Source organism: Microcaecilia unicolor, chromosome 8 (assembly GCF_901765095.1).
Source record: "Microcaecilia unicolor chromosome 8, aMicUni1.1, whole genome shotgun sequence".
NCBI classification, from domain to species: domain Eukaryota; kingdom Metazoa; phylum Chordata; class Amphibia; order Gymnophiona; family Siphonopidae; genus Microcaecilia; species Microcaecilia unicolor.
Window position 1 is genome coordinate 13,086,344 of NC_044038.1, and position 22,873 is coordinate 13,109,216.

Sequence of the window (22,873 nt, forward strand, 5' to 3'; positions counted from 1 at the left end):
TAGTCCGGCAAGAATACTTGTGTTTTTAGTTCTGATGGGAAGAATAAGAAACACTAATTTAAAAAACTACCATGAGCTTCTAACCATACACAAGTACTACTACTACTTAGCATTTCTATAGCGCTGTCAGGGTTACGCAGCGCTGTACAAGTTTAACATGGGGAAGGACAGTCCCTGCTACCAGCAGTATGAAGGCCACTGCTTTGTCCTTCAGAGATTTTGTCCCATTCCTTGGTTAGAAACTTGGGGCTCTGAACGTGGAACAACGCATCGATGACTTGTGTGGCATCACTTCTTTTTCTGCCGCTACCTTGGAGCCTTCTTCATAGAACAGATCAGGGGCGTATCTGCTATGGGGCGTATCTGCTATGGGGCCACGGGGGCCTGGCCCCCCTGGATTTGCCCCTGGACCCCCCCTACTGACGACCCTCTCAACCCCCCCCCCCCCCCCCGCACGCCGTCACTCCGTCGTCGCGCCTCACCTCCCTTTGCTGGCGGGGGACCCCAACCCCCGCCAGCCGAAGTCTCCTTCCTTCCTTTGTTTGGGTTTGGTTTCTAACGTGCAGGACATCAGACTCACAGAAACAGAACGAGTCTGTGAGTCTGACGTCCTGCATGTTGTACATGCGTGCAGGACGTCAGAAACCAAACCCAAACGAAGGAAGGAAGGAAGGAGACTTCGGCTGGCGGGGGTTGGGGTCCCCCGCCAGCAAAGGGAGGTGGAGGTGCGACGGCGGAGGGGGGTTCAAAGTAGTTGGAGCCAGGTGGTGGTGTAGTCGTCGGCAAGAGGGGGGAGGGGGTTTAAAGTAGTTGGAGGTGGTGGTGTTGGCAGCGGCGGCAGGCGGGCGGGGTGGTGGTGGTGTCGTCTTCAGCGGGGGGGGGGGGGGGGGGGGGCGCTAAAATGTGCCCCCCTCACCTCGGCTCTGGCCCCCACTACCGTTGAAGTTCAAATATGCCCCTGGAACACATATTATGAAGCAGAAGAATTATGGCCAGAGCTGCAGTCTAATAAAATAAACTTTGATTTGCAAGCATTGGTTCATTATTGCCATTTACTTGCCATGAGAATGATGGTGAAATGAGACAGCCATAATCCTAACGCTGGTTAACACTGCTTTCTCAAATGCAGGTTTGTTTATGTCAGAATTTCTGCTGCCGGGTCATTCACAGAAACAAAGTCTGTTTGGTGCTTGTGCTTTCTTCTCGTTTGCTTACAGAGGGAAAGTGAAATGGCCAAGGGTTCACTGAAGGTCACTAGTTTAAATTCTGCAGTTCTCTGGATTTGTGTCCATTGTGTCAAACATCATTCACTTTTTTCCTAAACCAGTGGTTCCCAAACCTGGACCTGGAGGCACCACAGCCAGTCGGGTTTTCAGGATATCCACAATGAATATTCATGAGAGAGATTTGCGTGCACTGCCTCTACTGCATGCAGATCTCTCTCATGAATATTCATTCTGGATATCATGAAAACCTGACTGACCGGGGTACCTCCAGGACCAGGTTTGGGAACCCATGTAAACCATTGTATATAGAAAATCATGTGGCAGGTAAAATAGATTAATGGTCCAATACTTAACATGATACAGTGTTGAAACACTGAATAATGATTCTTAATCAAAAAATCTTTCCATTTTCAAGGGCGGCTGAAAACAGGCAACACAAAAGCGGGAAAAAGAACAGGCTTAGACACCTAAAATCAAATCCAAACCCCCTTTTATAGGGCCTTTGCTCTATATGCCACAAATTTAGGGACCCTTTTACTAAGGCGCATAGGCGCCTACACGCATACAACGTGAGTCAAATTAGAATTACCACCTGGCTACCGCGTTTCTTGGGCGGTAATTCTAATTTTGATGTGTGTCCAAAACGCGCGGCAGAAAGTAATTTCTATTTTCTACTGCGTGGCGCTAACCGGGCGGTAATCAGCAGTGTACGTGCGCTGACGATTACCGCCCGGTTAATGCACAAGACCTTACCGCTAAGTCAATGGATGGCGATAAGGTCTCAGTTCCCCCAAAAAAGCAATACACGCGCCTACACCAGCGCAGGCCATTTTTCGGCATGCCTTAGTAAAAAGGCCCCTTAAAGAATGTATTGCTTTGGTCTGGGATGTATTGTAAACTTCTAACACCAAAAAACCGAAGAAAACAGAGAACGCCCACAAACATTCAGAAGGAATTTTAATTAACAAAAATGGTCCAGGAGAGAGAATGTGGTAGCATAAGGAGACTGAAGAGGCCATTTCTCAGAAGGATGCATGTCAGTCAGCGGACATGCCTGCAAGCCCATGCCTGGAAAACAATCTGGACCACTGTCAGTGCGGTACTGGGCCCAGCTGAATCAATAACCACAGCCCTCCTCTTTACTTTGTGCATCCTGCATACATTCACTAAATATATACATATTTTAAAAAAAATACAAAGTTGAGTTTAATTAAAGTGGCTTCTACCTTTCCTATGCAAGCTTGCCACATTAATGCATGCAAAGTTAATAAGCTCAACGAGTTGCATAAAGTTATGTTTTTTGGCAACAAAAAAAAAAGGCAGCTGAAATAGGTAAACACTTAAAAGCCACTGATGTGAAAACAATAGAATTTCCTTCCCCAAAAGTATAGAATTTGACTACAACTACAATTTTTAAAACTTTTGTTTCAGTCTCTTACTCCCTACTCGTGTCAAAGTTCATAGCAGCAATTACACCGCAGTTCTTAAGAAATGTCAAGTCTGAGTTCTCTGCCGCGGGAGTGAGAGTTCACAGGTTAAAGTTTAGTCAGTCCGAAGAATCATTGGAGGGTGCTCACTGTCTTCGTCCAGTCGCAGTGCATTTGTTTCATCTTCCAGGCTGCTGCCACCGACGGCACCCAAGTCTTCTGAGTAGCCTGTAGTGAGATAGCAATATAGCGTATGGGACTGAGCGCCACACAAGGTAATAGTATAGTGTGTAAATAGTCCTAGCTTAAGCCTGAGCTTATGAGGTACACCAATCATTAGTCTTCACTAACGTCCTCATCATGGAATCAAGACCATTCACAGTTTAAGGGTTCCTTTGTTTTGGTTTTAATGTTTACTCTTTCCCCCCAGTTCCTTCCCCTTACCTCCACCCTCCCCCTCCTCCAATAACAGCACACACATAAGTCCTAATTGTTTGAATCATTACCGTCCCATGCCCTAGTGTTATATGTACCTTTACTGCCACCCTATAAAGCAGGATAGGTTGTATAAAGGCAATATATGTGCCTATGGGCCTTTACAAGACAGGCTCCCAGAACCAGCTCATTTAGGGGGGGACATAGGCGTAGACTGGGGGGGGGGGGCGGGGGGGGGGGCAATGCCCCCCAAACGACGAAGAGGCGACGCCGCGCCATTAGTTAAAATAAAAAGCACATGCAGGCACGCGCTCCTCTCCATCCGCTGACGTCAGAGGAAGGCGGGACACAGACAGAGAGGGCAGGGAAGCCAAGCGGACGGAGAGGAGCGTGTCCGTCTACCCCTCTCTCTTCCTCCCTCCCTCCCTCCGGCGCAGGCAGCAGTCTTTTTCAGCGTTCCTGGCAGCGGTAGCGATGTACACGCTGCCTTCGGCTCTGCCCCAAAGCCTTCTCTTCAAGTTCCTGTTCCCGCATAGGTGGGAACAGGAACTTGAAGAGAAGGCTTCCGGGGCAGACCGAAGGCAGCGTGTACATCGCTACCGCTGCCAGGAACGCTGAAAAAGCTGAAGACTGTTGCCTGCGCCGGAGGGAGGGAGGAAGAGAGGGGGTAAACGGAGTCACGATCTTGGACCTCGCGGGGGGGGGGGGGCAGTAGAAGGAAGAGGGATGGAACTGGGAGGGGTGGGGAGCAGAGGGAAGATGGATGGTACTGGGAGGGGTGGGGAGCAGAGGGAAGGAGCAAGAGATGGATGGGACTGGGAGGGGTGGGGAGCAGAGGGATGGACCAGGAGATGGATGGGATTGAGAGAGGTCAGGCACATCAGAGGGAAGGAGCAGAAGATGGATGGGACGGAGGGATGGTGAGCAGAGGGAAGGAACAGAAGATGGATGAGACTGGGAGGGGTGGGGAGCAGAGGGAAGGAACAGAAGATGGATGGGACTGGGAGGGGTGGGGAGCAGAGGGAAGGAGCAAGAGATGGTTGGGACTGGGAGGGGTGGGGAGCAGAGGGAAGGAGCAAGAGATGGATGGGACTCGGAGGGGTGGGGAGCAGAGGGAAGCCTACTGGAAAGAAGACACTGGGACCAAAGCGATTAGAAAAACTAAATGATCAGACAACAAAGGTAGATAAAAATATTTTATTCATAATTTATTAATCGAAATGTGTCAGCTTTTTGAAATGTGCATCTGTGATATTTTGCCTGTAAATTTCAATTCCTTCCTCCATATTAGCATATTCATTTGCATATGTATATATGCAAATGCTATGCTAATATGCCCCGCCCATTCTTTGCCCCCCCCCCCCCCCCCAAATGAAACAGTCAAACTACGCCTATGGGGGGGGGGGGTCTTTTACTAAGCGACGGTAAGACCAACGCGGGCTTACCGCTTGCTAATCCACAAGTACCACAGAGCTACCGCAGCAGCCTGGCGGTAGTTCCCATTTCCAGTGCTATTTTATTTTTGTAGTGATGGTGTTTACCCAGCGGTAATTGGGCAGTACCGCGTGCTGCCCGGTTGCCGCCGGATTAGTGCGGGAGCTTTTGGTAAGTGCTCCCCTCCTGAAATGGCCACGCGGCAAGTGCTTCACTTGCCGCGTGGCCATTTGTTTAAAAAAAAAATAAAAAATCCAGGCTTTTACCCGCTGCGGTAAAAGGGGGCCTCAGCGTGCGTCAACAACGCGTACTGATGCCAGCACAGGCCCCCCTTTTGCAACAGCTTAGTAAAAGGACCCCCTAGCACACAAATGTCAACGCACACACATACTTACCCTGCTCTGAAGCTGGTGAAAATGTGTGCGAATACTTGCTTATTTTATAAAATAAATACGATCTCCACCCTGGGAATATCTACATAAGGCATATGAATGTGTCATTTCCTCTTTACACACAGAACAAATTATCCCCATTAAACACAGCACTTAAGTCTATGCAAAAGGCCTAAAAGGAGACAATCGTGATCAACTTCTCCAATTTCCACGATGTTCTAGTTTAACACACAGTATCTGCCTAGTGAGAGCTGGGCTCACATTTGAACCCTGGTCTCTTACAGTCTGCTGATATACTCTTGTCCCCACGCCAAATTCATGTGTTTTTAACAGGGAGCCAAAGTAGGAAGTGAAAAATTAGGGGTTCCCCAACACATATTGACCTAGCACTTTACAGAATACTTAAGCACAGATTTTTTTTTTCCTTGTACGCTTTTAACCACTTTCATTTTTCTTTGTTTTTTTGTGCAGGTTTTTTGAGGTGAAGTCAACCAAATCTACAGTTAATACTATTTAGCAACTCAGCACCTTTAAAAATTGTGGGGAAAACAGGCGCGGGTTTAAAAATGATCTGTGTGTATATTTCCCCAGTCCTGTTCTAAAACTGTTCCCCGACATCACTGCATTAGCCCAGAGAAGGTTGAGGGCAATTTTCAAAGTGGCCTTCATAAATTATTATTAATTATTTAATGTCATGATGGCTCCACTGTGGAAGACTCGAGTCAATGGGATTCCATCATTTTATGTACGCAGATGATGTTACTATTTACGTCCCTTTTTGAGGCGACATCCAGGGAATTCTATACAGGATTAAAACTGGCCTTGACTTAATGGAATCCTCTGATAAAATTAAATAGCGAAAAGACTACATTTTTGGTAATAACTAAATAGTTTGACCATAATCCCTGCACAAATTTTAGCACTGACTGTATTTCTTATCCTTTGGAGTCCACTCTAAAATTTTAGGGGTTGTCGCTGGTCGGCACTTAACATTTGAATCTCAGGTGTCCTCGGTGGTTACTTAGGGCCCTGTTTACTAAGGCGCACTAGAAGTGCGTTAGCGTTTTTGCGTGCTAACCGTGTAGATGCCCATAATACTCCTATAAGCGTCTACAGTTAGCGTGCGCCAATAAACTTCCTGAGCCCCTACGTCTTGCCCCATCCTTGGCCACCTTTAAATCTAGACTGAAAGCCCACCTCTTTAACATTGCTTTTGACTCGTAACCACGTAACCATTCGCCTCCACCTACCCTCCTCTCCTCCTTCCTGTACACATTAATTGATTTGATTACTTTATTTTTTGTCTATTAGATTGTAAGCTCTTTGAGCAGGGACTGTCTTTCTTCTATGTTTGTGCAGCGCTGCGTATGCTTTGTAGCGCTATAAAATGCTAAATAGTAGTAGTAGTAGTAGCAGTAGGGCTACTTCTTTACTGATACATTTGCAATGGCTTCCCATTAAGGCCAAGACTGAATTCAAACTCTGTGCTCTCATATTTCAGATTTTGTACGGTGTTGCCCCTTGTTACTTTGCCTTCTCACAATTCAGTCTTTGATGCAAGAGACTACCTGCGTCTTCATTTTCCAACCTGTAAGAAAGTAGTTTATAAATCTATGTATGTTTAGCTACTTTTTCATACCAAGGTGCTAAATGGTGGACTTCCTTGCCGAAAAATGTTAAGATCCCAACACGATTATTTTTATTTTGAAATCTTTCCCTTTCAAAAAGTTTCGGTCAGTTGATCCTGGTGCCTAATCTCCCCCCCCCCCCCCCCCCCCTTCCATTCTCCCCATTATGCTTTATTATTGAATGCTTTATATATTTACAATTCTTTCCTTATTGATGTGTAGGTTTATGTATTTTGTTTCGTATTTTGTAATGACTTCTTTCAGCTTGTCAGCCAAACTGAACTCGAAATTGTACGGGAAAATGTGGGGTATAAATGCCATAAATAGCCACAGAAAATATCTATAAAATTGCTCCATCAGAGTCTATGTTGTACAAGCTCATTCCTGGAGCCAATCGACCACCAGTGACTCCAGGGCACTTTATTCTTTCGCGAGGCATTCCTCATTAGTGTGCTGAAATGCGCAAACAAGGGAGCCAAAATCTGAACGCTGGTCTCTGAGGTAGTTTCACTGAAATCTGATGTCATGGACTATAAAGGTGTTCTGGACTACAAGAAGTCTTTTCAACAGATAAGTGATCATGTTTGCTTTTAGCAGTTTTTTTTTTTAAATGTCATGGCAGAAGTGATACGAAAAGTGGGAGAGCGACCAAGGCTACCGGAAACTGGAAGATGTTTCGGCCGTCAGGCCTGCATCAGGAGTCTGCTGTGCAGCGCGTGCAGCGGTTTGACGAAACCACGCAATCATCTTTAGAACAGTCTTTTTTAAGACTATCACGCCATTATTGAAGAACCATCCTCATCATTATCCAGTTATATTTTGTGCAAGAGACTGTTGTGACATCTTCAAAATCTCCTTCTGCAACACCCTGCGCAGCAGACTCCTGATGCAGGCTTGACGGCCGAAACACGACATTGTGTCGAGTCTTCTAATTTTCAATAAACTTTTAATCAAAGAACATCTTCCAGTTTCTGGTAGCCTTGATCGTTCGCCCACTTTTCGTGTTTTGTTGTCTTTACTGTGGGGCGTTTGAGTTCTCCGCTTGCCAGCGGATTTCCTCTCATAGCAGAAGTGACTCCATTGTTTAAGCATTTCGGCATACTGATAAGACAGGGACTCACTTTTAATTTTATTCATTTACTTATAAGTTCACTCAATGAAAAATGTATTTTTTAAAGCGCAAACATGAAGTTCAATTACATTTGGTTATATTATTTGCACATTGAAGGGAACTGATGATTGACAGTTTGAAGCAATAGCTCCTGCTCCAAAGGTCCTTTATTCACATTTTAGTGGGAGTTTTGTAGGATCAGATTGGATTTATTTTTCCTGCTCAGAAAATTTTGTGTCTTTTGAAGTTGTAGGTGATGAAAGCATAGGAGGTACCTTTAGTCACGGCTGCATAGGTCTGTGCCACTAACGGCCGGTCGTGTGATGCAGACTCCAAAATTTCATTGGCAGGCTCCATGCTGCCATCTAACCTGGATCAGATTTAAAAAAAAAAAAAAAAAAAAAAGGTTGATAAGTTTGCCTTATTGTTAATGGTATTATCACTCAGAGTTTTATAAGCACAATACACTATTTGAACGGGAAAGGAACAATCTTGAAGTTCTCCATTTTACTATGATCAAGCCAGGAAGTTCTTTCATAAAAATCCACTTTTCTATAATTTCACAACTGAAAGTAAGACTTGCTCTGGTCCCACATGGGATCACAGCAAAAGGTCCATCAAGCCCAATCTGGGATAGTACAAGTACCCAAGGAATTCATTCCTTGTTACTCATTCCCAGAAACACAATGGTTTTCCCCAAGACAATCTAAGGAGAAATTAGGTCTTACCTGATAATTTTCTTTCCATTAGTCCTTCCCACTATTCCAGGACCTGTGGGAAGAGTTGTGTCCTTCAACCAGAAGGTAGAGATAGAGAACTGAAAACTGAACTAAGACATTACGCAAACGGTAAGAAGAAAGAATAAACACAACAACCTTACTCGCTAACCTAACCCCATCCAGACAAGCAAACATTTCTAGACAACTTGTAGAGAACACAAGAGATCCAAGATGGCAGTTTGATCCTGTCACGGTGCTCCACGCAGTCCTAATTCTTCGAAATGCCGAAGCGAAGAGGAAGGTTGGCTGCTGCAGGGGCCCCAAGCCGGCCCTCAGCTTCAGTGCCGGGTCCCATTGAATCTTATTTGTGGAGACCGGAGGTGATTGAGGGAACGGGAGGCAGCATGTTGACGGCGTTCAGGCAGAGTGGAGATCCGACGACGCCCCTGCTTGATGTCACATTAAGCCCCATTCAAGGAGCTCCCCCCCCTGGCTCCGGTGTGCGAGCTCTCCAGAGCAATCTCTTCTTCGACTGCCAGAAGGCGAAACTGAGGGCGAGAGATTGGGATCCTGGGGAGAGGAACTGGAGAACAAAGGAGTGTTACACTCCCTTAATTTTGACTCTGCCCCGAGGGAAACTGTGGGAGATCGTTTGGCAAGTGAAAAAAAAGCTGAAGACAATAGTTCAACTGATAAGGTACAGACTTTAAACTTTCCACAATTTTTACAAGAGAAACCGGCTGAAGTAACTCTGGAAAATCTTTGGGCCTTAATTGTTAACCTGGGTAAGGTTTTATGTCCTCAAACCCAGGTTCTTGAGACCAGGACAAAAAAATTATTAGAGGAAATGGAAATAGTAAATAATGAAATAAAGAAAACTGCAGAAAAAGTAGAAACTCAGGAAACAAAATGTTGCTCAATTTCAAATAATTCAAACAAAAATCCGCAATCAAGCGGAGAACTTGAACGCCCTACGGGAAAACACAGATATAGGTAAAAAGTGGGATGTTTGACCACGGAAATACAAATCCTGGAGACAATATCATAAAAACTTCTTTATTGAAGAAAAGACTCGACACAACTGTTGTGTTTCGGCCTACAGGCCTGCATCAGGAGTCTATAAAAACAGGATTTGTATTTCCGTGGTCAAACATTCCACTTTTTACCTATATCTATAAATAATTCAAACAACTATGATAAAAGATAATATGAGCATGCGGAGGAAGATTGAGACTTTGGAAAACTCCCTGAGATCAAATAATTTAAGATTTTTGAATTTCCCTAAGGTGCCATCAGTAACACCTAGGGAAATGTTGAATAGATATTTTAAGGAAATGTTTGGACTTAAAGAAGACACTATTCCTCCTTTTTCTCAGGTATATTACTTTCCAAATAAACCAACAGAAGCACAATTGTCTACTGGACCAGGAGCAAATCACTCAGAACCAGAGGGTGAAAAGCGTGTCCATCCACCTGCTGAAGACAGAAATTCCGAGGAGCTGGACTGGATGCCAAGAGAGATGTTTCAACTCAGTTTTCAGTTCTCTATCTCCCCCTGCTGGTTGATGGACAGAATTTCCCACAGGTTCTGGAATAGTGGGAAGCTAAGTAATGGAATAATAGTTTATGGACTTTTATTTAAGGAACTTACCTAACCCCTTTTAAAGCCAGCTACGCTACATGCCTTGACCACATCCTCCAACATCAAATTCCACAGCCTAACTGCGCATAGAGTAGAAAAAAAAGTCAATTTGTGTTCAATTTGCTACCCATGAAATGTCATGAAGTAGTCCTAGACCTAGTTGTATCTGAAAGGTTAACTAAACTGTTCCCCACCGCAACCATTTTTTTTTAAAATTTTTGTTACATTTGTACCCCGCGCTTTCCCGCTCATGGCAGGCTCAATGTGGCTTACATGGGGCAATGGAGGGTTAAGTGACTTGCCCAGAGTCACAAGGAGCTGCCTGTGGCTGAAGTGGGAATTGAACTCAGTTCCCCAGGACCAAAAGTCCACCACCCGAACCACTAGGCCACTCCTCCACTGTTGCTACTATTTGAGATTCTACATGGAATGTTGCTATTCCACTAGCAACATTCCATGTAGAAGTCGGCCCTTGCAGATCACCAGTGTGGCCGCGCAGGCTTCTGCTTCTGTGGGTCTGACGTCCTGCACGTACAGACTCACAGAAACAGAAGCCTGCGCATCCGCCTACATGGAATGTTGCTAGTGGACATTCCATGTAGAATGTCCAATAGTAGCAACATTCCATGTAGAATCTCCAATAGTATCTATTTTATTTTTGTTACATTTGTACCCCTCGCTTTCCCACTCAAGGCAGGCTCAATGCGGCAGGCAATGGAGGGTTAAGTGACTTGCCCAGAGTCACAAGGAGCTGCCTGTGCTGGGAATCGAACTCAGTTCCTCAGGACCAAAGTCCACCACCCTAACCACTAGGCCACTCCTCCACTCCATGATTTTATAAGTCACTAATGATATCCTTCTCTGTGTCATTTGTTTTCTAAGTTTTTAGTCTTTTTTTTCGTAAGGAAAGCCCTATGTTGTTTAGTCTCTCTTCATAAGGAAGCCACTCTTTCCCCTTTATCATTTGTTGCCTCTCTCTGAACCTTTCCTAGTTCTGCTACATCCGATTCAAAATGCAGCAACTAGAATTGCAACCACCACTCAAGGTGCAAGTGTGCCACGGAGTTAATATAGAGGCACGATAGTCTCCACTCCTACAAACCAAGCTGAGGATTTCAATGTAATGTCCACAATGACTGCAGACCCTTTTCTAAAACAGGCATCACTGCAGTGTACATATAGTTAGAATATTTACCTATGTGTACCACTTTACACTTATGCATACTAAATTTCACCTATCGATGCCTGGTTTCTTAGTTTGGCAAAGTCCTTCTGTACTTCCTCACATCCTGCTTGGGTTTTAGCTAACTTGAATTTTCTTTTTTTGCCATCAGCAAATCTGATCCCTTTACTCAACGTTCTTTTCCAACTCAAACGAACACTGGTCCCACCATTCAGCTTTCTCCATTCGGGAAAAAAAAAAAAAATCAACAATTTAGTCCTACTGTTTACTATCTTGAAACCAAGAACCAATCCACAATAAGACAGCGTCTCTGATCTGATTTTTTACATTTCTTGAAGATGTTTTCATGAGGGACTATCAAACGTGACCTGAAAATCCAAATATAATTCAGCCCCTGAGAGCAAAAGCAAGGACATCCACTTTGTTACAATGGGAGCCATCTAAATTGTGAGGTATACATTTCAGTAAAAAAAAAAAAAAAGCAACAATTTAATCTGTTTATATGTAGGTTTGGACATGACCCAATTTTTCTGCTAAGTCTTTAGGCCATACAGGTTACGAATCAGTGCAAAGCTGAAATAATGTAAACAGTGGACACGGCCTGCTTTGGCTCTAAAGGGCTCAGCTTCATGCACGTGCTTATTCACACCTTCAAAAAAATTCTAATCTATTAGCAAGGAACAACCTCTTTGCTAAAGTCAGGATAGCACTAGCAAACAGGAAGACAGGATAAGTACATAAGCACCGACATACTGGGAAAAGACCAAGGGTCCATCAAGCCCAGCATCCTGTCTCCGACAGCGGCTAATCCAGGCTTCAAGAACCTGGTAACCCCCACCCCCCAAAAAAAAAAAAAAAAAATTAATAATGTTCAATGAACTTTTCCCTCAGGAATCTGTCCAAACCCCCTTTAAATTCCATAAGGCCAGCTGCTGTTACTACATTCTCCGGCAACGAGTTCCAGAAGATACATTTATAAAGTATAGTGGAAGAGTGGCCTAGTGGTTAGGGTGGTGGACTTTGGTCCTGGGGAACTGAGGAACTGAGTTCGATTCCCACTTCAGGCACAGGCAGCTCCTTGTGACTCTGGGCAAGTCACTTAACCCTCCATTGCCCCATGTAAGCCGCATTGAGCCTGCCATGAGTGGGAAAGCACAAGGTACAAATGTAACAAAAATAAAATAGATACTATTGGAGATTCTACATGGAATGTTGCTATTCCACTAGCAACATTCCATGTAGAAGGCTGCGCAGGACCGTCAGACTCACAGAAGCAGAAGCCTGCGTGGCCACATTGGTAATCTGCAAGGGCCGACTTCGCTAGTGGAATAGCAACATTCCATGTAGAATCTCAAATAGTAGCAACAGTGGAGGAGTGGCCTAGTGGTTAGGGTGGTGGACTCTGGTCCTGAGGAACTGAGTTCGATTCCCACTTCAGGCACAGGCAGCTCCTTGTGACTCTGGGCAAGTCATTTAACCCTCCATTGCCCCATGTAAGCCGCATTGAGCCTGCCATGAGTGGAAAAGCGCGGGGGTACAAATATAAAAAATATTATAAATAAATAAATTATTTCCTGCCAGCATTACCACTTCTCACTGTAATTGAGAACCAATGAATTTAAAACTTGAGAAAAACAAACCTTCGTAAAAATCTGCTGAATATTTGAGACCCTGGATGGAAAATAGAGCCACAACAAAAAGGAGGTAAAAACCCTCACGAAACCGTGAGATATGAGAAAATAGAGCCTCCTGGTAAACCAAGTTATTCTCTGTGTTGAACATTTTCAATGGCTTAAGAGACATCATGTAACTGCTACTCAGCCTCTAGCAGTAGAGCAAATCCCATTTCTCCTGGTAGTTTAATATTTTTAGCAAGAATAAAACAGGACTCACTAAAATTTTGTACAAAGCCAGAAGGCAGTCATTTCAATACCAATACTTACTTGTGCTGTTTCATAAGCGTGCACTCGCCTCCTTCTTGAGGATCCAAGTTGTACATGTAAAGATAACCATCAGATGCCCCAACCAGTAGCCTGGGAATCTTCTGAATTCTAGCAGAAAAGAAAAAAAAAAAAAAGGCAGCTTGATTTTCATTATTTCAATTTATGAAACACCTGCCCAAATGCATGCCCCAGGCAATTCAGCATTCACAATGTCAAATTATAAGACACCTGTGCTTAACTTTCGTCTAAATAGGACTCCACTTGTACTTTGCAGCAGTATTACTTCAGAAATGCGATCTTTAATTTTTTTTTTCTTTTAATGCAAGCATATGGTATGCCAGCTTCTGGAGGTGAAAAGCATTATCTAAGCCTTCATTTAAAGCTGCATAAACTAAAATCTCAGCAAACACAAGAAGGTCTTCCTTGTAGAACATGATTCATCTGCGGGGATACCGATTATTACAAATTTCGGGAAAGTTGTAAATTTTTTTATTATTATTACATTCCAGTTATTTGATCTTTTAGCATATGGCCAAATCACCTTTATTATCCCATTTTTTCTGAAACCCACAAGTTATTTTAATGCTGTATTTATAGATCTACCCCCCCCCCCCCCCGTTTACTAAGTACAGTAGCGGCTGCTGTGTGGCAATGATGACACAGCGCATTCAAAGTGAATGGGCTGTGTCAGCATTAGCACACAGTTTAGTAAAACGGGGGGGGGGGGGGGGGGTTACTTTCTTAATGTAAGCCAATTAAGTGGTCAAAATTTTAAATGTTAGTGTATTGGTTTGATTACTTTTGAGTTGATTCAAAACTGATTTTTAAGATCATGGACATTTTATAATAAAACTTGTTTTAATCTATTACCCCTTTGATACTGAGCCTGCTTTGAACACTAGGTAAAGTGGTTAATAAATTGGGGTTAGAGTATCAGAAAAACAGAGATGGAAGGGGCTTAAAGAGGTCATCTAATCTACTCAACTGCCAAAGTCTGAATTAAATACACCCTTGTGTGTAGCTATAAAATTATCTATTTATTTCTTCCAGTTGATATATCACAAAAGGCCTTGCCAAGCCTTGAAACACCACACAAAGGCTCTGTATCTGTGTGCCAATGGAAGAACCATAGTGCTAAATGTTTTCACAAGCATTCCTGACCCTTAAGAAGCTCCTTAAGTTTTATATAAGCAGCAGAAAGGGAACAAGGAGACTGCTTTTATCTTTCAGAATTCAATGCACAGAACATACACAAGCTAAAAATCGGGCTTAAATAGTATAATGTAGCCAAGCTTCTCAGTGTCCATCTTTCAATATAAGAAAAATGTTAAGACTTCTGGTGTCTACGTCTGGAAAATTCAGGAGCTCAGTGAAAGCATTTTTTTTCAGGCGCATAATTTTATTCAGACTCATTAATTGAGCTGTTCTGGATACTGCAACCCCCTCAAAAACATTTCAGTTTGTTACAGATTTACTAAGCTCCTTGTAAGGTTTTACAAAGCAGTCATTAATGATAAATTCAGGTAAAAAGCTTAACGAGACTATGTAAGGTCTAAATAGCAGAGAACAGTCTTAGCAATGCTGCCACTGCATGTAGGCAATGAGCTTACGCACGTGGCAAGCGCACAGATATTTTTGTGTCCCCAGAAGGGCAAGCGAACTGTAGCAAAGGCCCGGCCTTGGTTAAACATTTCCGTAACCTGAGACGGTAAATAGTTGGTGGAAGCCATCAGCACTTTCCCAAAGTAGCCTGTCCAAGTAGTGGGTTCCTCTGGAGGCCTGGAAGTAATTCAACAACAACAAAAAAATATGATCAGGACCAGGAAATTCAACGTTTTTATACCTAAAAAAAAAAAACCCTCACCATTCTCAAAAAAAAAACATAAGATAAGGTAGTTAGGCTTTGTCAGCCCAAGGATCATCAGCCAACAAACTGAGTATCCTGTGTCTGATCAGTCCGGGTCATAAGTATCTGCAAAAAACTCTCAGCACATCACAATTATAGCATTATGAACAAATCACAGAGTTTGCATATGGTATTCTGTACTTTACACACATTCTAACATCTAGGCATGAGCATTAACACCATCCAGAGGGCTGGTTTTACATGATGGTACCTTAAAAGGTACAGATGAAACAAGATGTGGAGTACACAGTCACATATAGGAACCAGCTCAGTGTGCTGCTGCGGCTAGGAAAGCGAATAGAATGTTGGGTATTATTAGGAAAGGTATGGAAAACAGGTGTGAGGATGTTATAATGCCGTTGTATCGCTCCACGGTGCGACCGCACCTTGAGTATTGTGTTCAATTCTGGTCGCTGCAACTCAAGAAAGATATAGTAGAATCGGAAAAGGTGCAGCGAAGGGCGACTAAAATGATAGCGGGGATGGGACGACTTCCCTATGAAGAAAGACTAAGGAGGCTAGGGCTATTCAGCTTGGAGAAGAGACGGCTGAGGGGAGACATGATAGAGGTATATAAAATAATGAGTGGAGTGGAACAGGTGGATGTGAAGCGTCTGTTCACGCTTTCCAAAAATACTAGGACTAGGGGGCATGCGATTAAACTACAGTGTAGTAAATTTAAAACAAATTGGAGAAAATGTTTCTTCACCCAACGTGTAATTAAACTCTGGAATTCATTGCCAGAAAATGTGGTGAAGGTGGTTAGCTTAGCAGAGTTTAAAAAGGGGTTGGACGGTTTCCTAAAGGACAAGTCCATAAACCGCTACTAAACAGACTTAGAAAAATCCAAAATCCCAGGAATAACATGTATAGAATGTTTGTACGTTTGGGAAGCTTGCCAGGTGCCCTTGGCCTGGATTGGCCGCTGTCGTGGACAAGATGCTGGGCTCGATGGACCCTTGGTCTTTTCCCAGTATGGCATTACTTATGTACTTATATTACTGCCAGCATCAATTACATTTGAAAAACGACCCGACACAGCTGTGTTTCAGCATAACTGGGTATGTGTCTACGTTGTAACTCTACCCCATCCCCCAAACTTATGTTGCCCGAACACCTTTGCATGTATACAGCTGTGCAATTTCATAAAAGCCTTTTTCAACTCAAGTAGAACAATTATAATACAAGGAAAATATGCAATTCATATACACCTACACACATTTTGCAGCTATGAAACTTACTTCTCTTTCACAGTCTCCAGCTTGAAGATATGTACTGTCTCAGTATTACTGGAAGCAGACAAGAACATACCATCCATGCTAAATGCCAAAGAGCAAATGCTCACACACCTAAAGAGGACAGAAACCGTGTCACTACACACATGACTTCTGCAGACCAAAGATACTGGAAAAGAGCACTTTCAGAAGCACCACCTTAATTCTTTCAACCCGCTGTGCAGATGGAGAGTCTCAGAGACATTAAGAAGCAGATTTTAGATACTATGTGGAGAGAAGAATACTTACATCCAAGTCAGGATGTGGAAAATCCCCCACAGTATTTTACAAGAGGCTCTGCCAAACAGACAGCCTCGTGCAAACCTACACGAGTACGACTCCACATGTAGCTGTAACAGCATTTTGGGGGGGGGGGGGGCGGGGGAGAGAGAACCTGCAAGTACCCCGCTCCCACTTTAAACACACACATGCAAGGGAGCAGCTTGTTAAAATCGCTGCTCCCACATAGCCTGAGTCAGCATCTCTACTGTCCTTCCCCCGATAGTGATCGCTCTCCGATCATCCCCCATACACAGCTGATCCCATCAAGACATCTCTCTCCCCCCCACCCCAAATCTGATCCCAAGTCTTCCTAGGTGCCCCAGGAAGCTTGCCAGGTGCCCTTGGCCTGGATTGGCCACTGTTGTGGACAAGATGCTGGGCTCGATGGACCCTTGGTCTTTTCCCAGTGTGGCATTACTTATGCACTTATGTATCTAGAACGAGTGAACCCCAGTCACTCCTGCTCTTACAGCCTGGAGTTCAAATATGGCTGCCATGACCCCCATCGGCAATCTTGCTGTATTACTGCTAGGGGTCAGACTTCTAAATAAGGGCATTTTTGCTCAGAGGCTTGACCTCCCGCAGTAATACATCAAGATCTGAACCCCATGGCTGAATCCCAGGCTGTAAGAGCTGGAGCAATTGGGGATAGTTCCTATTCCCACCAGATGCCAGGAAACCCAGTAAGGCCAGGATAAAGTTGGTGGCCAGGGAAGGGGTCTTATTTCCAGTGGTGGGAGTCCACGGATTGAAATCAGATGTGTTCAGGAAGGGGGGTGATTGGCCGGACTGGACCTCCACGTTAGAACCTGCCCTTTCAGGCAAGCACTTATATGTGCCTCAGGACAGGAGTAAATGCCAATGTTTAGATATTGTAATCAATAACATGGGGAATCCATGTCAATGTGTTAGGTCCAAACAAACTATTTCCTCTCCCTTTCTCTACCCATAGCCCCCCCACCCCAACCAGGGTAAATGTCTCTACCCTAACACCCCCCACCCCAAACCAGGATAAATGTAGGAAGCATTACAAGGTGTAAATAGCCCCCTTTCTATAATAATTTTTTTTTTACACACCATGTATTTTTTATATGCCAATCTACAAATATAAAAGCTGTTATTTACACCTGTGCATAACTTCAAAATAAGGGCCTAAATGTGTCTACATTTCTGGGGAGGAGTTGTTAAACCACAACTTTCTGTATTTTTAGACAAGAGCTGGGAAGCAGTGTTTTTGGCCTTAGCTCATTTGAAGAACTCATCTCGGGTCATTCCATCATGCACAAGATCAGGGGTGGGGTGTAGGTAAAGGAGGGAAGAAAAAAATGCTTGTTTTTGCATCGTGTGTCCATTAATATGCACATATTCTCTGGCAGGCTCACTTTATCCCCCAATATTAATAAAGCAGTCAAGATGAATTACACAGGGCCTAAGATACAGAGAGGATGGACATTAGATGAAAATACACAACATAAAATGATGTCTTAAGAGAAGATTTAACGTACAGCCATTCTGGAAATAGCTGTATGAAGGTATTCCAAAAAGGTGAAAGAAAACAATTACACCCAGTGTCTCCAAACTCTGTCCTAGAAGCACAGCTAATCAGTCAGGTTTTCAGGATTGCTCTACTTCTACTACTTTCTATAGTACTGTACACATAACACAATATTTGTCTATTCAAGATAAACAGGACAAATAAGGAATTAGGGAGTTATTTATTTTTGGAAATGATTAATTGACCAGGAGCATAAGGGGATAAGAGTTAACAGCAGCCTCATAAAGGTGGACTTTTAGCCTAGATTTGAACAGATTAGCATACATTGGAGACCCAGTGTAGGTCTGTGCCAGAGCCGGTGGTTGGGAGGCGGGGATAGTGCTGGGCAGACTTATACGGTCTGTGCCAGAGCCGGTGGTGGGAGGAGGGGCTGGTGGTTGGGAGGCGGGGACAGTGCTGGGCAGACTTACACGGTCTGTGCCCTGAAGAGGACAGGTACAAATCAAGGTAGGGTATACACAAAAAATAACACATACGAGTTTATCTTGTTGGGCAGACTGGGTGGACCGTGCAGGTCTTTTTCTGCCGTCATCTACTATGTATGTTACTATCATGCCTGTTCATCATGGCATTCCTGAAAATCCAACCAGGTAGCTGTGTCTCCAGGACAAAGTTGGGAAACAAAAGCTTAACTCTCTGCTCTTAAGAGCCATTACATGGCAATCACAGCTAAACTGATTTTTAAACGCAAATTAAGTAGTATGGCCACTAGATTTCACTCTGAAAGACAGCTGTAGACCTTAGTTTGAGAGGTAACAAAAAAAATCATGGTAACAGGGTACAAAAATATTTTCATGCCATAACACTTTTCAGTAGACTCCACAAACCATTCCTCAAGGACAGTTCCTGTCCAAGTAAGATGACTTCAGGTTAAAATGATAATTAACCTAAATGAATCACTTGCAGAGAATGAACTTCTGTCTACTGCACCTCTTTACTCCTCTTCGGAACTCAAACAGCTTCTGTCCCTCTGGAATGGAAAACACTCGAATCACTGTCCCCTAGAAAAGTAGAGAAACCGAGAACTGTAGACTCCAAAGGACTAGAAACCCAGAGGTTAAATTTCAGCAGCACGGCAACTGCATAAAAAATAAACCCACCCATTTCATTTTATATGATTTTCAGCAATCATATCTAGCCAAGTAAGATTGCTGACTGCACATATAGTTAAGCAGGTATAAAAAATTTTTTTTTTGATATTTGACAGTGGCGTTCCGTGCTTGGCTGACACCCGGGGTGGATCGACGCTGCGCGCACCCCCCCCCCCCCTCCCGGGTGCAGTGCAACACGGCACCCCCCCCTGGCGTGGACCCTAACCCCCCCCCCCCCCCCCCCCGGCGCAGCGCCTCTCACTCCCCCCGACAGTCCCCACCTGCCTACCAGCTGAGCTCCGGCCGGCACCTCCAATCTGCAGCGCTGCTGACTTTAAATGAAGAAAACTGTCTCGTCGTTGGCCCTTCACTCACTGAGTCCCGCCCTCTGATATAACTTCCTATTTCCTCGAGGGCGGGACTCAGTGAGTGAAGGACCAACGACGAGACAGTTTTCTTCATTTAAAGTCAGCAGCGCTGCAGATTGGAGGTGCCGGCTGGTGCATGGAGCTCAGCTGGTAGGCAGGTGGGGACTGTCGTGGTGAGTGAGAGGCGCTGCGCCGGGGGGGTGGGGGGGTGGACGGAGCACCCCCCCACCCGTTGACACCCGGGGCGGACCGCCCCACCGCCCCGCTCTTGCTACGCCACTGATATTTGAACAGTTTCCAGATAATTTACCCTTTCCCCCTCTTCCACTCACCTTGTCCCCAGAGCTCCCTAAACTAGGCTCATTTTAATATAAAAAACTGACCATTTAGGACCAAACTGGCCAAAGTTAAAGTGCCCGAGATATTTTTAAAAAACACCAACATGATCAGCACTGCTGCTGACAACATACATTCTTTTCAAGCAGTGATATTAGCATTGGTGAGCGTGTGTAAATTAAGTCATTTGATAACAAGGGTGCATCTTAAGAGATTTGACTCACACTAGTACACATACAAAATGTAGTCAAGGCCCACTGACCACTCAAGTATACATTTTAGTAGACTTTAAAATGCTTGCCATTTTAACTCAATGCAAAGCCTAACTTGCAAGGAAAACAAGGACCTCTCCTCAGACAAAATAAAACACAATTCAATACAATGACAACATTATTATTTTTAACATTTGTATAGCGCTACCAGACGCACGCAGCGCTGAACACCTGACATAGAGAGACAGTCCCTGCTCAATAGAGCTTACAATCTAAAAATAATACAGACAAGACAATTAAGTGCGAGGGAGTACTGGGTGAGAAGGAACAAGGGGAGATCAATTGAGTAGTGGCTAGGAGCCAAAAGCAGTGGTGAAAAGGTGGGTTTTCAGCACAGATTTGAAAACAGGTAGAGATGGAGCTAGACGTACAGGCTCAGGAAGTCTATTCCAGGCATAAGGTGCCGCGAGGGAAAAGGGACGAAGCCTGGAGTTAGCGGTGGAGGAGAAGGGGGATGATGACAAGAGAGATTTGTTCCGTGAGCGGAGTTCACGGGGAGGGATATAGGGAGAGATGAGAGTGGAAAGGTAATCCAGCCACTATTGGATTTCAGCTGCTTCTTGTGATTTTTCATTGATGCTTGAAGATGTCTGAGCCAGTCTGTATAACTGATAGCTCAAAATACAGGAGACTTACCACTCTTGCTGAAGTTCTAAGTAACGTAGGTAAGGAAGAAACTGCATTAGCTATTCATGCTGGAAAAATTGTGTTTGACCAAAAAAAAATGTATATATATATCCTACCTTCTCTGATGCTGTTGCAAGTTTCATGCCACTTGCGTCAAACGCCAGTGCAGCTAGGGGACTGTCATGAGCTGGAATCATATTAGCAGCTCTCTGCAAAAAGCAACCACCAATATGGAAAGCTGAGCAACAGAACAAATGCCTTATCAGTGCTTAGCAATCTGCAGAAACATCCAATCAATTGCTGCAATACTGACTACTAATGCAAAAGAGATTTCAAAATCAGAATTACTGCTTACAAATGGTATTTACTTGTTGAATGAGACTATTTAGTCACAAACTTTATTTTTGTTTTTAATCTCCTTCACCCATCTTCGTTTAAGTATGTTATTAGCTGACCTCAAAAAGGAATATAATTTCCACTAAAACTATCAAATAAAATAAAAAGAGTGGAAAAGCCATGGTATGGTCCCAAACTTTTCTTTATAACAAGAACATATATATATATATTTTTAATGTAGAGTGATAGCATCAGAAATAAGCTTGTGGTTAAAAAAGGTCACAGGAATTTGTATAGGGGTTCTGCAAGCCCGTCATACTGTGTCCAGACCAAAATCATTTTTTCACATTATCTCCATCATATGCCATCCTCCCCCCTCCCTCGTTTAATATAACATTTGTTTTTGCATCCCAAAGTGGACACATAAATAATAAAAGTAGTCCAGTGACAACTTAACTGAAGCAGTACTGCAGCCACAGTCCAGAAAATGTCTATCTTGCAGCAGGGGCGTAGCTATGTGGGGCCATGGGGGTCTGGGCCCCTGTAGATTTGCCCCTGGACCTCCCCTGCTGACGACCCTCTCGACCCCCCCCCCCCCCCCCCCGCTGCTAACCCGCCATCACCTGCCTTTGCTGGCGGGGGACCCCAACCCCCGCCAGCCGAGGTCCTCTTCTTCCCAATCCCGCGCAAGGCTTCGTTCTAGTCTGACGTTCTGCACGTTGTACATGCAGGACGTCAGACTAGAACAAAGCCTTGCGCGGGATTGGGAAGAAGAGGACCTCGGCTGGCGGGGGTTGGGGTCCCCCGCCAGCAAAGGTAGGCGACGGCAACGGCAGGTTGGCAGCGGGAGAGGGGGGGTAGAGAGGGTTGTCGGCGGGGGGCTAAAATGTGCCCCCTCACCTCGGGCTCTGGACCCCCCCTCCTGCCGAAGTGTGGCTACGCCCCTGTCTTGCAGATCCTGATTACAGGGTTAAAAATGCCACTATTGATAACGGTGACTGCATTTCTCCAAAATAAAGGTGTTCTGACGGTTTCCCACCGGCATCCAGAGTAATTTACTCCTCTCAGAAGTTCTCAAATTCCTAAAAAGTGACACATTACGTGCCTACAATACAAGTATTTGCTCTGACAACTTCTGAGACGAGCAAATTACCCCACAGGCAGGTGGGACACTGCAAAAACACCTTTATTCAGCAGTCGCCATCGTTACCCCTGTAATCAGGATCTGCAAGACAGACATGTTTGTTGGTATGAAAATTTGGACTGTGGCTGCAGTACTGCTTCAGCTAAGTTGTCACTGGACTACTTTTATTATTTGCGTGTCCACTTTGGGATGCAAAAACAAATGTTAAATTTAAAAAAAGAAGGAAGGGAGGATGTTATATAATGGAGATAGAGTGAAAATAAATGATATAGGTCTGGATATAGCCCCCCTGGATTCTATATATGGTGCTGAAATTTGCATGTGGATCAAAGATGTGTGCACAAATTAATTAGCTAACAAGCCACTAACAAGCCTGAGATCAGGGCGTGGGAAGGAGGAGGAGTGGCTGGCTGTGACAGATATCACACATGTGCTTACTGTCAGGATTGCTGATAGCACAGCTGAACTTACCACAACCTCAAGAGGCAGTGATGTGCAGCTGCCCCATCGGCAGTCCAGTAGTGCGGCGCCCACCAACATCA

At 44.3% G+C, this 22,873-nt stretch overlaps 1 protein-coding gene across 2 annotated transcripts in view; it reads right to left on the reverse strand.

Moving 5' to 3' along the window:
* Window positions 1-2,166: 2,166 nt before the first annotated feature.
* The window catches only part of WIPI2 (WD repeat domain, phosphoinositide interacting 2), a 56,725-nt gene continuing 36,018 nt past the window's right edge, over window positions 2,167-22,873 (reverse strand). The window contains exons 6-12 of one of the 2 annotated variants that reach the window (XM_030211856.1): window positions 20,968-21,060; window positions 19,088-19,158; window positions 16,288-16,395; window positions 14,755-14,931; window positions 13,141-13,248; window positions 7,929-8,023; window positions 2,167-2,881 (exon numbers count right to left, since the gene is read on the reverse strand). In XM_030211856.1, coding sequence (XP_030067716.1) covers window positions 2,769-2,881; window positions 7,929-8,023; window positions 13,141-13,248; window positions 14,755-14,931; window positions 16,288-16,395; window positions 19,088-19,158; window positions 20,968-21,060 — 765 coding nt within the window. In that variant the 3' untranslated portion in view covers window positions 2,167-2,768. The remainder of the gene's footprint in view (window positions 2,882-7,928; window positions 8,024-13,140; window positions 13,249-14,754; window positions 14,932-16,287; window positions 16,396-19,087; window positions 19,159-20,967; window positions 21,061-22,873) is intronic. The other variant, XM_030211857.1, reaches the window with a different exon arrangement.